This window comes from Hemitrygon akajei, chromosome 9 (genome assembly GCF_048418815.1).
Source record: "Hemitrygon akajei chromosome 9, sHemAka1.3, whole genome shotgun sequence".
Taxonomy (NCBI): Eukaryota; Metazoa; Chordata; class Chondrichthyes; order Myliobatiformes; family Dasyatidae; genus Hemitrygon; species Hemitrygon akajei.
In genome coordinates, this window is record NC_133132.1 from 87,775,666 (window position 1) to 87,789,740 (window position 14,075).

Genomic DNA, 14,075 nt, shown 5'->3' on the forward strand with positions numbered 1-14,075 from the left:
CTAGTCCGTGCCAATCGCTTACTCTCACCTAATCCCACTGATCTGCACTCAGCCCATAACCTTCCATTCCTTTCCTGTCCATATACCTATCCAATCTTGCTTTAAATGACAATACCGAACCTGCCTCTACCACTTCTACTGGAAACTCATTCCACACAGCTACTACTCTCTGAGTAAAGAAATTTCCCCTCCTATTACCCTTAAACTTTTGCCCCCGAAGTCTCAATTCATGTCCTCTTGTTTGAATCTCCCCTACTCTCAATGGAAAAAGCCTATCCATGTGAACTCTATCTATCCCCCTCATAATTTTAAATACCTCTATTAAGTCCCCCCTCAAACTTCTACGCTCTAAAGAATAAAGACCTAACTTGTTCAACCTTTCTCTGTAACTTAGGTGCTGAAACCCAGGTAACATTCTAGTAAATCTTCTCTGTACTCTCTCTATTTTGTTGACATCTATCCTATAATTCGGTGACCAAAACTGTACACAATACTCCAAATTCGGCCTTACCAATGCCTTGTACAATTTTAACATTACATCCCAACTCCTATACTCAATGCTCTGATTTATAAAGGCCAACATACCAAAAGCTTTCTTCACCACCCAATCCACATGAGATTCCACCTTCAGGGAACTATGCACCATTATTCCTAGATCACTCTGTTCTACTGCATTCTTCAATGCCCTACCATTTACCATGTATGTCCTATTTGGATTATTCCTACCAAAATGTAGCACCTCACACTTATCAGCATTAAACTCCATCTGCCATCACTCAGCCCACTTTTCTAACTGGCCTAAATCTCTCTGCAAATTCTTTTCAAAAAAAGTTCATTATCTACAACGCCACCTACCTTAATATCATCTGCATACTTACTAATCCAATTTACCACCCCATCATCCAGATCATTAATGTATATGACAAACAACATTGGACCCAGTACAGATCCCTGAGGCACACCACTAGTCACCGGCCTCCAACCTGACAAACAGTTATCCACCACTACTCTCTGGCATCTCCCATCTAGCCATTGTTGAATCCATTTTACTACTTCAATATTAATACCTAACAATTGAACCTTCCTAACTAACCTTCCGTGCGGAACCTTGTCAAAGGCCTTACTGATGTCCATATAGACAACATCCACTGCTTTACCCTCATCGCCTTTCCTCGTAACCTCTTCAAAAAATTCAATAAGATTTATCAAACATTACCTTCCATGCACAAATCCATGTTCACTGTTCCTAATCAGACCCTGTCTATCCAGATAATTATATATACCATCTCTAAGAATACTTCCCATTAATTTACCCACCACTGACGTCAAACTGACAGGCCTATGATTGCTAGGTTTACTCTTAGAACCCTTTTTAAACAATGGAACCACATGAGCAATACGCCAATCCTCTGGCACCATCTCTGTTTCTAATGACATTTGAAATATTTCTGCCAGAGCCCCTGCTATTTCTGTGCTGACTTCCCTCAAGGTCCTAGGGAATATCCTGTCAGGACCTGGAGATTTATCCACTTTTATATTCCTTAAAAGCACCAGTACTTCCTCCTCTTTAATCGTCATAGTTTCCATAACTTCCCTACTTGTTTCCCTTGCCTTACACAATTCAATAGCCTTCTCCTTAATGAATACCGAAGAAAAGAAATTGTTCAAAATCTCCCCCATCTCTTTTGGCTCTACACATAGCTGTTCATTCTGATTCTCTAAGGGACCAATTTTATCCCTCACTATCCTTTTGCTATTAATATAAGTGTAGAAACCCTTTGGATTTATCTTCACCTTACTTGCCAAAGCAACCTTGTATCTACTTTTAGCTTTTTAAATTTCTTTCTTAAGATTCTTCTTACATTCTTTATATTCCTTGAGCACCTCATTTACTCTATGCTGCCTATATTTATTGTAGATATCTCTCTTTTTCCTAACCAAGTTTCCAATATCCCTTGAAAACCATGGCTCTCTCAAACTTTTAACCTTTCTTTTCAACCTAACAGGAACATAAAGATTCTGTACCCTCAAAATTTCACCTTTAAATGACCGCCATTTCTCTATTACATCCTTCCCATAAAACAAATTGTCCCAATCCACTCCTTCTAAATCCTTTCGCATCGCCTCAAAGTTAGCCTTTCTCCAATCAAAAATCTCAACCCTGGGTCCGGTCCTAATCTTCTCCATAATTATATTGAAACTAATGTCATTGTGATCACTGGAACCTGAAGTGCTTCCCAACACATACCTCAGTCATCTGACCTATTTCATTCCCTAATAGAAGATCCAACACTGCCCCTTCTCTAGTTGGTACGTCTATGTATTGCTGCAAAAAACTATCCTGCACACATTTTACAAACTCCAAACCATCCATCCCTTTTACAGTATGGGTTTCCCAGTCTATGTGCAGAAAATTAAAATCTCCCACAATCACAACCCTGTGCTTACTACAAATATCTGCTATCTCCTTGCAAATTTGCTCCTCCAATTTTTGCTCCTCATTAGGTGGTCTATAATACACCCCTATAAGTGTTACTACACCTTTCCCATTCCTCAATTCCACCCACATAGCCTTCCTAGACGACCCCTCTAATCTATCCTGCCAGAGCACTGCTGTAATATTTTCTCTGACAAGCAACGCAACGCCTCCCCCTCTTGTCCCTCCGATTCTATCACACCTGAAGCAACAAAATCCAGGAATATTTAGTTGCCAATCACACCCCTCCTGCAACCATGTTTCACTAATTAGCTACAACATCATATTTCCAGGTATCAATCCATGCTCTAAGCTCATCCACCTTTCTTACAATGCTCCTAGCATTAAAATAAATGCATTTAAGAAATTCTCCACCTCTTCCTCTCTGTTTATCTCTAACAGTACAAAGAACTTTACTGTCTTCTTTTTCTTCCCTCTCCCATACATCTGTTCCTGCACTCTGGTTCCCCTAACCCCTCATATCTAGTTAAAATCCACTTGAGCCTCTCTAACAAACCTACCCGCAAGAATATTTGTCCCCCTCCAGTTCAGATGTAAACCGTCCCGCCGGAACAGGTCCCACCTTCCCTGGAAAACTGCCCAATTATCTATAAATCTGAAGCCCTCCATCCTGCACCATGTCTTCAGCCACGTGTGGATCTGCACTATCTTACTATTTCTGAAACCCACCTGCACGTGGCACTGGTAGCAATCCTGAGATTGCTATCCTGGAGGTCCTGTTCTTTAACTTGGCACCTAGCTCCCTAAACTCTCCTTTCAGGACCTCCTCACTCTTCCTACCCACGTCATTGGTTCCTACGTGGACCACGACATCCGGCTGCTCACCCTCCCTCTTGAGAATACTGAGAACTCGATCTGAGATATCACAGACCCTGGCACCAGGGAGGCAACAGACCATCTGGGATTCTCGATCTCTTCCTCAGAACCTCCTATCTGTCCTCCTAACTATCGAATCCCCTATCACTACTGCTCTCCTCTTTTCCCTCCTTCCCTTCTGAGCTGAGGGTCCAGTCTCGGTGCCAGAGACACAACCACTGCAACTTGTCCCTGGTAGGTCGTCCCCACCAACAGTATACTTATTGTTGATGGGAATGGCCACAGGGTGCTCTTCCTGGCTGTTCCCCTTCCCTCTCCTGACAGTCACCTAACTACCTGTCTCCTAGGGGTGACTATCTCCCTGAAACTCCTATTTCTGCCTCTGCCTCCTGAATGATCTGAAGTTCATCCAGCTCCAGCTCCAGTTCCCTAACATGGTTTGTCAGGAGCTGCAGCTGGATGCACCTTTTGCAGGTGTAGTCCTCAGGGACAGCTGTCCTCACCCTGACTTCCCACATACAGCAAACGGAGCACTCAACTGCCCTAACTACTGCCTCCATTACCTAACTCCTAGTCTAATTAGATTAATTAAAGGAGCTTACCCGGCCTTACCTCACCTGGAGTGAAGCTCGTACTCAGCCTCTGCTCACTATTTAAATTCTCCCGCTGATCTCAGAGGCCGACTTTCACGTGCTTGCGCAGTTGTGCCCCGTTCAAACCTCGCCTCTGCGTGTTCTCGCCGAAGCCTGATTGAGCCAAAGCCGACCCACTCTGCCTCAGTCCACTACGGCAAGTTAAAATGTAAAACAGCAGCATGAAGAATAAAATGCAGCAAAATATACTCAGCCACTAGTTTTACAGCTGAAGAAAATGTACTGTATATCCAATTCTTGGAATCACGTTGACACAGTGAAAAAAGATGCAAAAGAATGGAGAAGTTGGTGAACAATTATTCCCTTAGTTCTATCCATCTCCTTTCATCTCTGCATCTTGAAGACAATTTGTTTTCCCCCCCATTTTCCCTTGAGGCTATTTGTCTTTCCAGATTGCAAAAAAAAACACTTGCCATTGTTTCCAGCATTTGATGTTTCCGGTAGTTTCCGTTTGAGTGCTTAAAATAATGCAAAACATAGGGGAGATAAACAATTAGGGATAGTCAGCATGGTATGTCACGTCTAACCAATCATATAGAGATTTTCGAGGAAGTTACCAGGAAAGTTGGTGAAGACAAGGCAGTGGATGTTGTCTACGTGGACTTCAGCAAGACATTTGACAAGATTCCGCATGGAAGGTTGGTCAGGAATGTTGAGTGATTCGGCATTCAAGATGAGGTAGTAAATGGACATCCGCTTTGTGAGAGAAGTCAGAGAGTGGTAGTAGGTGGTTGCCTCTCTGACTGGAGGCCTGTGACCAGTGGACTGCTGCAGGGATTGGTGGGTTCTGTTACCATTTGTCATCTATATCAACCATCTGGATCAAAATGTGGTTAACTGGATCATCAAATTTGTGATACCACTATGACTGGGGGTGTAGTGGACAGCAAGGAAGTCTATCAAAGCAGCTGGGAAGATATGTTGAAGTTGTATAAGACATTGGTGAGGCCTAATTCAGAGTATTGTGTGCAGTTTTGGTTACCTACCGACAGAAAAGATGTAAATAAGATTGAAAGAGTACTGAAAAAATTTACAAGGATGTTGCTGGGACTGGAGGTCCGGAGTTATAAGAGTGAACTTATAACTTCTTTTCCTAGAAGATGGAGATGAGATTTGAAATAGGTATACAGAATTATGAGGGTTATGGATAGGGTAAACGCAAGCAGGCTTTTTCCAGAGGTTGGGCGAGATTACAACCAGAGGTAATTACTTAAGGGAGAAAGGTGAAATGTTTAAGGAGAACATGAGGGGGAATATCTTCACTCAAGAGAGTGGTGAGTATGGAATGAGCTGCTAGCTCAAATGGTGGATGTGGCTTCGATTTCAACATTTAAGAGAGGTTTGGATGAGTATATGGATGGGAAAGATGTGGAGGCCTATGGTCCAGGTGCAGTTTGATTTATACTAGGCAGTATAAATGGTTCAGAATGAATTAGATGGGTCAAAGGGCCTGTTTCTGTACTGTAGTTTTCAATTATGCTAAGTGTTTTAATGCCTGAAGAATTGACAGGCATTATTTAAGTCTTCTCATAGAGAATTATTACAAATGAACAGATCAGAAACTGCTTTCAATTTGTGTATCATTACAAGGGCAACTACAATGTTTTTCACATTTTTATTTTAAATATACAAACAGCTCTTGTAACAATTATGGTTGAACTGCCACAAAGCTTGGAAATGTTAAGTTCTATGTTACACATACAAAATGCTGGTGGAACACAGCAGACCAGCCAGCATCTATCAGGAGAAGCACTGTCAACGTTTCGGGTTGAGACCCTTCGTCAAGTCTAGTCCTGACGAAGGGTCTCGGCCCGAAACGTCGACAGTGCTTCTCCTTATAGATGCTGCCTGGCCTGCTGTGTTCCACCAGCATTTTGTGTGTGTTACTTGAATTTCCAGCATCTGCAGATTTCCTCATGTTTGCTCTTTAAGTTCTATGTTAGGTATTTTGTTTAAAGTCACTTCTTAAGTCAAGATCTATTGGTTGTGAAGAGCAAATGGAGAAAACAAGAATGATATTCAACTTAATCACTGCAAGAATAAGACTGAAAGATTTTTTAAAATAGGATACCTATACAGTAATATTCAGTTGGAATTTTATTTATCTTCAAGGCAAAGTAGTACATACAGACTTGGATTGGCATTGTTCAAGATTCAAATTAGTACCTTGCACGGAAATTTCTAAACTGTGTGCAATTTCAAAAATCATTCAAAATGTTAAAGAAATTCTTCTCCAACATGCACGTTTCCAAGATGCCACACTGATTCCTGGTTCCAGCTTGTAGACTGCTAGGCATCATGCCTGCCTTTGTGATGGAAATTTAAATGAGTGGATGAACTTAAGGAGTACAGCCAAATATTAAGAAAATGTCAGAAGATAACTAGAAACTCCCACAAGCAAATCATATTTCTATGGGAATAATTATTGCTGTGCAGAAATTGGTTGCATTGCTTTTCAACATTACAACAGTTACACTTTAAAAGCCCTTCAATGGTTGTAAAGCACTTTGGGATGTTCTAAGAAGGTGAAAATATCAATATTCAAGCAAACTATTTTTTAATAAAGGAGAAATTTCCTGGGTTACCTGAGATCTGGTAACATTCTCCAGCAGTTACAAATTTACAGCACAGGAATAGCCTAGCTGCAAGCATTCTTCCATCTTTTTTTCTTCTTAGCATATTATATTCATGTCATGTCTCCAAAGTATGTTTTCTAACTTCCCTCTAAGTGCATCAATACCATTAACTTCAATGGTTCCATTTGAATGTACTCACGAGCCAAATCCCTAAATACCTTTTTTTAATTTTAAAGATGTCCACCTCTCAAACTTATTTTGGAGATAAATGTCCCAATCTTACTGGCTTTTATCAGATATGCCCTGATCCTGTTTTTTTTAAATATGAGAACTGGAAACACATTACAGTGATAATCTACACTGAAAACTTAAGTGGTCACTGGCTCCATTAATTCTGATACAGAAAATACAGAAAACGTGAAGTTGTCAACTTGCACCAAAGATGGCATCACTGCTGGTGTAAAGTCACTGATCTCCCTCTTGCAGGAAAATCAAAAAGCTTGTGGATTTTAAAGAAAGCAAAGTTAGATATGGAAATGAAAAATACAAAAGAAAGATTTAATTTGCACAGTACAGTAATATACATTTTTTTTAATATTTAACTGCTGCTGGTACAATGATCATTGCTTATGCATTGTAGGTATTTGAAAATAAGACTACAGACAAATGACATGCCTTCTTAAAAGGATGTAGTGTTTCAATAAAAATTCAAAATAAATTTATTAAAAGCACGTGTAACAGCACCACATGCCTTTTTACTTGGCATTGTCTCATATATAACCGTAACCAATAATAATGTTATATTGTTAACCAGGATAATCTAAATAAATTAACTGGAAGTTTTTCCTCAGAAATTAGAGTGAAACATGTCCAATTGTCACAATTTAAAAAAAATGTTAACAATAAATTATTTGACTACTTCAATCTTGCAGCTCTTGCCCTTGCCAAGCTGATGCAATACTGACATATTACAACCAGTAATATCACATGCAGTACAGCTCTCCAGTCACAGAAGCCACAATAAAATGACTTCTTACTGTCACACATTTTCATATAATTTTAAAATATGATTATTACAAAGGATAACTTTTTAGTGAATGTCTAAGAATAGATAGACATATATGAATCTTAGTAATCAGGTGGTTCAATAAACTAAAGTTAAAATATAGGCTTTTCACTATTAACCTCACAAAATGTATTTACTTAAATCCTTTGTATATGCTGGGCTCATTGTGTTCAATTTATACCATCATGCGGTAAAAATCATTTCAATTCAACATTTATCAGATTGGCATGACAGTGAAAAGTTCAAGTCAATGTACAGAATATTATAAGATTTGAAAATAGTAACTTCAGTTCTAAAAGTTCCATTGCAAAAAAGTCTTTCCACTTCAGCAGTAGAAAAGGTACTAATGCTCCACAGGTATGGTTAAAATTTGTAGAATGTTTTCTGTATAAAAATGTATTGCAGACATTTGTGAAATGGTTTAAAACTGGACAGTGATAAAATATACACATTTATGAATGTATGAATAAGAAATTTTGGTCCATGCAGCAAGACTGCATGAAATGAAAAACATATCTGTAATTTTCCTAAGTTGAGCGAAGTTAAAAATCTATAAATATATAGCAGCTTTTTACAGGGTTTCCAGTTGCTAAAGTCTGTGTTAACGAATGAAACATACAACAGGCTCCCAATAGATTATATGAGAATGCTTCTTTGGAAGTCATGAATTAAATTAATGTTTTACTTCTAACTTAATCATTGAATAATAACTTTAAAAAATTAGAAAATAAAAATATAAACAGTGCACTCTGATAATTTCAACTATTAACTGATACTTAAAAAGGCAAAATAAAATTTCTGAAAAATACAGAAAAACACAACAGAAGTAAGTACATAAGACCAATAAAAATATAAAATTGGTATTGCACAGCACAAACCAACAGGCAAAAACATATTCGGACCTTTTAACGAACCTCAAAAACAATGTAAATTGTTTTTTAATACAAAATTGTACAAATAGTCTTTTTAGGCAGAGACTATGTTCTGTGATCACATGTGTTTCTTTGAATAAAGAGGTAAAAGTTTATGGCACACATTCTTACTGAAAGTATTTAAGGCCCGCAACCAGAAAAAACTTCTCTAAAAAGATTTCTGAATCAAGAACAGCAATGTGAGCTGCTCGTCCTATTAACGAGTTAGCTGTGTTGGGTAATGCATGGATGACATCATATCGGACCAAATTACATTCCTTATTTTCCAAAACTGGTGAAAGAAGATTTTGGATCATCTCAGCATATACTGGACCTATAAAATAAAGAGATCAGGAATAAATACTAAACACAGAAATGCCATGTTGCAGCTATATAAAAGTTTGATTAGATTGCACTTGATGTATAATGCAATACTGTGGTTGTACCATTACAGGAAGGATGTGGAATCTTTGAAAAGGGTAAAGAAGAGGTTTACCAGAATGATACCTGGATGAGAGGGCATGTGAACTCTGGTAATTTTCTCCGGAGTGCTGAAATTGAAGGGATGCCTGAATGAAGTTTATTAAATTATGAGAGGCATAGATAGGGTAGACAGAATCTTTTTCCCAGAATAATAATGTCAACTACTTAGATTACGAGTATTTAATGTGAGAGGATGGAAAGTTTTTATCTTATTTTATTTACCGAGCAGAATAGGCTTTTCCAACCCTTTGAGCTTCACCACCCAGAAATCCCCGATAACCCCGATTTAACCCTAACCTAATCATGGGACAATTTACAATGACCAATTACCCTACTCAGTACATCTTTGGACTGTGGGAGAAATAAGAGGACTCACAGAAAATACATGCATCCATGGGGAGGACGTATAGACTCCTTAACCGAGGATGCTGGGATCGAACTCTAAACTCCGATGCCCCCAGCATTAATAATATCGCAGAAGCCGTTATGGACTATGGCACCCACAGAGAGCAGTATTTTACATGGAGTACCACAGTAGTGCCTGGTGTGGGCTGCTGGAAGAGTGGTGGAAGCGGAAACAAATAGTTTGCATAATAAGGCTGATTTCAACAAATGAATATTTCAGGAATTGATGGATTTGGATCATGTATAGGCAGAAGGTAATTCGTTTAATTCAGCACTGAGTTTGATGCAGACTTTGTGGGCTGAAGGGCCAATTCCTGTGCTGTAATATTTTATGTTTTAAACATTTAAAAATCCTTAGTGGTGTACTATACAATGCCTGATTATACTGCATATAGTATACACATGTAAACTGATCATGTACAAACTGCGACCAAGCCATTGACTTTGGACTTCAGGAAGGGGAAGTCAGGAGAAAACACACTAGTCCTTGTTGAGGGTCCAGCAGTGGAAAAGGTGAGCAGCTTTAAGTTCTTGGATGTCAGCATCTCAGAAGATCTATCCTGGGCCCAATGCATTGATGCAGTCGCAAAGAAGGCAGACCAACGACTCTAATTCATTAGATTTTTTAGGAGATTTGGTATGTCACCAAAGATTCTTATGAATTATATTATGGAAAGTATTCTGACTGGCGTACCACGACCTAGTAAAGAGGCTCCAATGCTCAGAATTGCAAGATACTTCGTCACTGACACAACCCTCCCGCCCCCACTGAGGACATCTTCAAGGGATGGCATGCATCACTAAGGACCCACCGTCTGGAGCATGTCCTCTTCTTGTTACTACTGTCAAGGGAGGGAGGGGAGCCTGAAGATCCAAACTCAATGATTCAGAAACAACTTTTCCCCTGCTATCAGATTTCTGAACAGTCCAGGTACCTCATTATTCCTTTGTTTTGCACTATTTATTTGTTGTAATTTATAGTAATTTTGCGTCTGCACTATACTGCTGCTACAAAATAATAAACTTCATCTAATACAAGACATTAGTAAAAAATCTGATTCTGACAACTTTGCACAACCTGCCCTGACAAGGTATACACTATTTTATACACAATGAATTCTTTTGACTTTCAATTTTCTTATAACAAAAAGAAAAGTAAAATCCAAGATATGGATTTTTTTAAAGTCAGAGGGTGGTGAATCTGTGGAATTCATTGTTTCAGATGGCTGTGGAAACTAAGTCAATGGGTATATGGGGAGAAGGCAGAAGAATGGGTTTAAGAGAGATAATAACTTAGTCATGATGGAATGGTAGAGTGAACTCAGTGGGCCGAATGGCCTAATTCTGCTCCTATGTCTCATGGTCTAAGAGGATGGGAATCCTCAAAACAAGTTTAATTATCTTCAGTAAATGCCTATTAGTAGTGACAATTGTCAGGTATTAATTCTTACCTGACTGTTTATCCTTTAAAGCAGTTTTGCACATCTCAATTCGAGCAGAATGGTAAGGGACATAACGATCTTGTAGCGAGCCAACTAATACCACATTTTTGAAGTAATGGAGACCTTGAATATTCAAGTTAAGACTGTCATTAGAACAAGAACTTCCACTGTATTCAGTTTAGCACAAAACCATGCTGGCAAATAACATTTTTGGTTATAGTGTGATTAAAAAGTCAGTTCAAATTAGTCCAATTAAGTCAGTAGAAGCTAAAAACAGAAATGAACATCACATTAATTGCAAAGTGAACACATACAAGTGCCATAAGTTTGATGCCAGAGATGATTTTATACTGATTTCCAATGGAAACAAGGAACTCCTCTCACTCAAATGCATAAATAGAAAAGTGCACTCTCTGGGCTGTGCTGTTTTGATGAAGGGTCGCACATCTGAAACAATAATTCTTTCTCTTTCTAGGAATACTGCCTGACCTGCTGGTGGGTTTCCAGCATTTTCTGCTTTTATTTCAAATTTCCAGCAACTCCATTTTAAAATTTTTCTGTTAAGATAGTGAAATGGATATTTTGAATAGTTCCAGGTGATGTCAGATTAATGTTCATTGAATCATAAAGAAGATAATACTCAAATATTTGCAGATCGGATCAGAACACAAAATTGTGGAGACACAGTCAAATACATGAAAGATAAAAATAAAATTCAGAATTGACTTACATGAAAATCAATCATGAACATTTCCTTCAGAATTTTCAGAAAAACATTATTTTCATATATTAAAAGTGTACAAAAAAGCAGTGAAGAGATGAATTTGTTTTTTAGGAAGCTTTTTTTATAATCCATTGGTGAATAATTTTGGTATTCTGCATTTTATTTATATTCAATTGACATGTATTCAATTTGGTAAATTGGGAAATCAGGAAATTGGTTTAGTGTTGTCATATGCACTGACTGAAAACTTTCACCATCCAAATAGATATTGAGGTAGTACAAGAGAAAAAGCAGTAACAAAATTTTTGTAATAACATGAGACATTAGTATTGTTAAATTCTTTTACCGAAGATAAATGTGACATAAATTTTAGATGCTCCCTACTTTGTAGGTAATGGGATCAAGTGCAAATAAAATCACTTTATTGTTCCAAAGCTCTTGCAATCCATCAAGTTATGCAGACAATAAACAAGTAAAAATAGCATTACTGCAACACTTACCAGTTTTCTTACTGAGTTTGTATAGAAAAGTTTGACGAGGATCAGAATGATCTCGACAAGTCAGCTGCAGTAGGGACCCAGATTTCTTCCACTTCTGCATAAACCAGAGTCCTGGTTATGAAAATAATGCAACAAGACATTAAAAGACAATTAATGCAAAAGAATGTACATAAATTCCGAAAAGTCATAATCAGGATTTCAAACTGATTGAGTGTCCATCAATTTTTAAAAGCATGTTCCTTTATTATGAATATCATATAAACTAACATGGTAAGTACAGCATGCTTTGAAGGAAAACTACATCACAAAACCACAAAATTCTCTACTAGTATTTCACTGTGTCATTTGTAGGCGACTGGGAACAAACTGATGAAGTTTGATTGATTTGTTTAGTCAACAATTCCATTATTGTTGTATCATGAACATATAGTTTGCCATAAAGTGATACCCAAATTCCTATTAATGTTTATTAATGGACAGCAAAACAGAGGACTAGAGTGCATCAAATTGTCAGACAATGACCGGAAATTAATCTTGATGGTTCAGTATCTATGTTCGCCCTGAACATGAGGAATTTGCTAATATTTCTTCTATCTTATTTAAAGATAGGTGCCAGAAGATGTCTGCAGTTGCTGTATTTGAAAGACATAAATCTATCATACATTTGCATTCTAGTTTTGATGAAGAAATCCCATTCATGATATGAACCTGCCACATTTGCTTTTTGTTAATCAGTTATCCTACAGATGGTGTACATATTAGAAACATTTACCATAAATAAAATAAAATTTTATGAAATTTGGTTATTCTGAAGGTATCACACAATTACAGTCTGTTTGCTTACCTGTATTGACAAGTGCGCTGCTGTTGTACAAGGTCCCAAGATGAGGTCCAGACAAAGAAAGGAACGTGTGCAATTTGTTTAAGTAAAATTTAAATCTTTGTCTTGTAAGTACTGATCGAATGATTAAATTACCTAAAGAGTGTCCTATAAAGCTGTGAGAATGGGAAGGAGAGGAAGAGAAGTGCAAATAGATGACTGGAAGTTAAACAAAATATTTCAAAACATAATTATTCTATGATTAAAAAAGTATGCACTTTCTCAATTGCAGGAATACCAATGGATCACCAACATCTTTCAGAAAAAGAACACTAATACTTGGTTTACCAATTGGATCTATGTAGTATTCCTTTGTAAGCTAGAATCACATAAATTTACACTTCTAAAAACTTGCAGAAGGAAACTAGAAGATCATTAGGAAGGGAAAGATGAATTATGAAAAGAAAGATGAATTATGAAAAGAAGCTGGCCACTAATATCAAAGAAGATACTAAAAGCTTTTTCAAGTATTTTAAGGGTAAAAGAGAGTTGAGGGTAGATATAGGACCTATAGAAAATGACATTGGAGATATTGTAATGAGAGACGCAGGGATGGCAGAGGAGCTGAATTTGTACTTTGCATCAGTCTTCACAGTGGAAGACACCTGTAATATACTGGACATTCAAGAGTGTGAGGGAAGTGAAGTATGTGCAGTGAAAATTACAACTGAGAAAGTGCTCAGTAAGCTTAATGGTCTGAGGGTGGATAAATCTCCTGGACCTGATGGGTTCTGAGGGAAGTAGCTGGAGAGATTGCAGAGGCATTAACAATGATCTTTCAAGAGTCAATAGATTCTGGCATTGTACCAGATGACTGGAAAATTGCAAATGCTACTCTGCTATTTAAGAAGAGTGGGAGGCAGCAGAAAGGAAACTATAGACCTGTTAGCCTGACATCAGTGGTTGGGAAGTTGTTGGAATCGATTGCTAGGGATGAGATTATGAAGTACCTGGAGGCACATAAAAAGATAGGCCAAAACCAGCATGGTATCCTGAAAGGAAAATACTGCCTGACTAACCTACTGCAATAGATGTGGTGTACAGGATTCCCCCGCAATCCGAAGGTACAGCGTTCCTATGAAACTGTTTGTAAACCGAAATGTTGTAAAGCGAAGAAGCAAT

At 37.9% G+C, this 14,075-nt stretch overlaps 1 protein-coding gene across 3 annotated transcripts in view; it reads right to left on the reverse strand.

Moving 5' to 3' along the window:
• Nucleotides 1–7,079: 7,079 nt before the first annotated feature.
• The window catches only part of fam135a (family with sequence similarity 135 member A), a 121,471-nt gene continuing 114,475 nt past the window's right edge, over nucleotides 7,080–14,075 (reverse strand). For all 3 annotated transcript variants that reach the window (XM_073056496.1, XM_073056495.1, XM_073056497.1), the window contains 4 exons: nucleotides 12,918–13,069; nucleotides 12,074–12,184; nucleotides 10,859–10,972; nucleotides 7,080–8,853 (listed from right to left, as the gene is read on the reverse strand). In XM_073056496.1, the coding sequence (XP_072912597.1) occupies nucleotides 8,648–8,853; nucleotides 10,859–10,972; nucleotides 12,074–12,184; nucleotides 12,918–13,069 (583 nt within the window). In that variant the 3' untranslated portion in view covers nucleotides 7,080–8,647. The remainder of the gene's footprint in view (nucleotides 8,854–10,858; nucleotides 10,973–12,073; nucleotides 12,185–12,917; nucleotides 13,070–14,075) is intronic.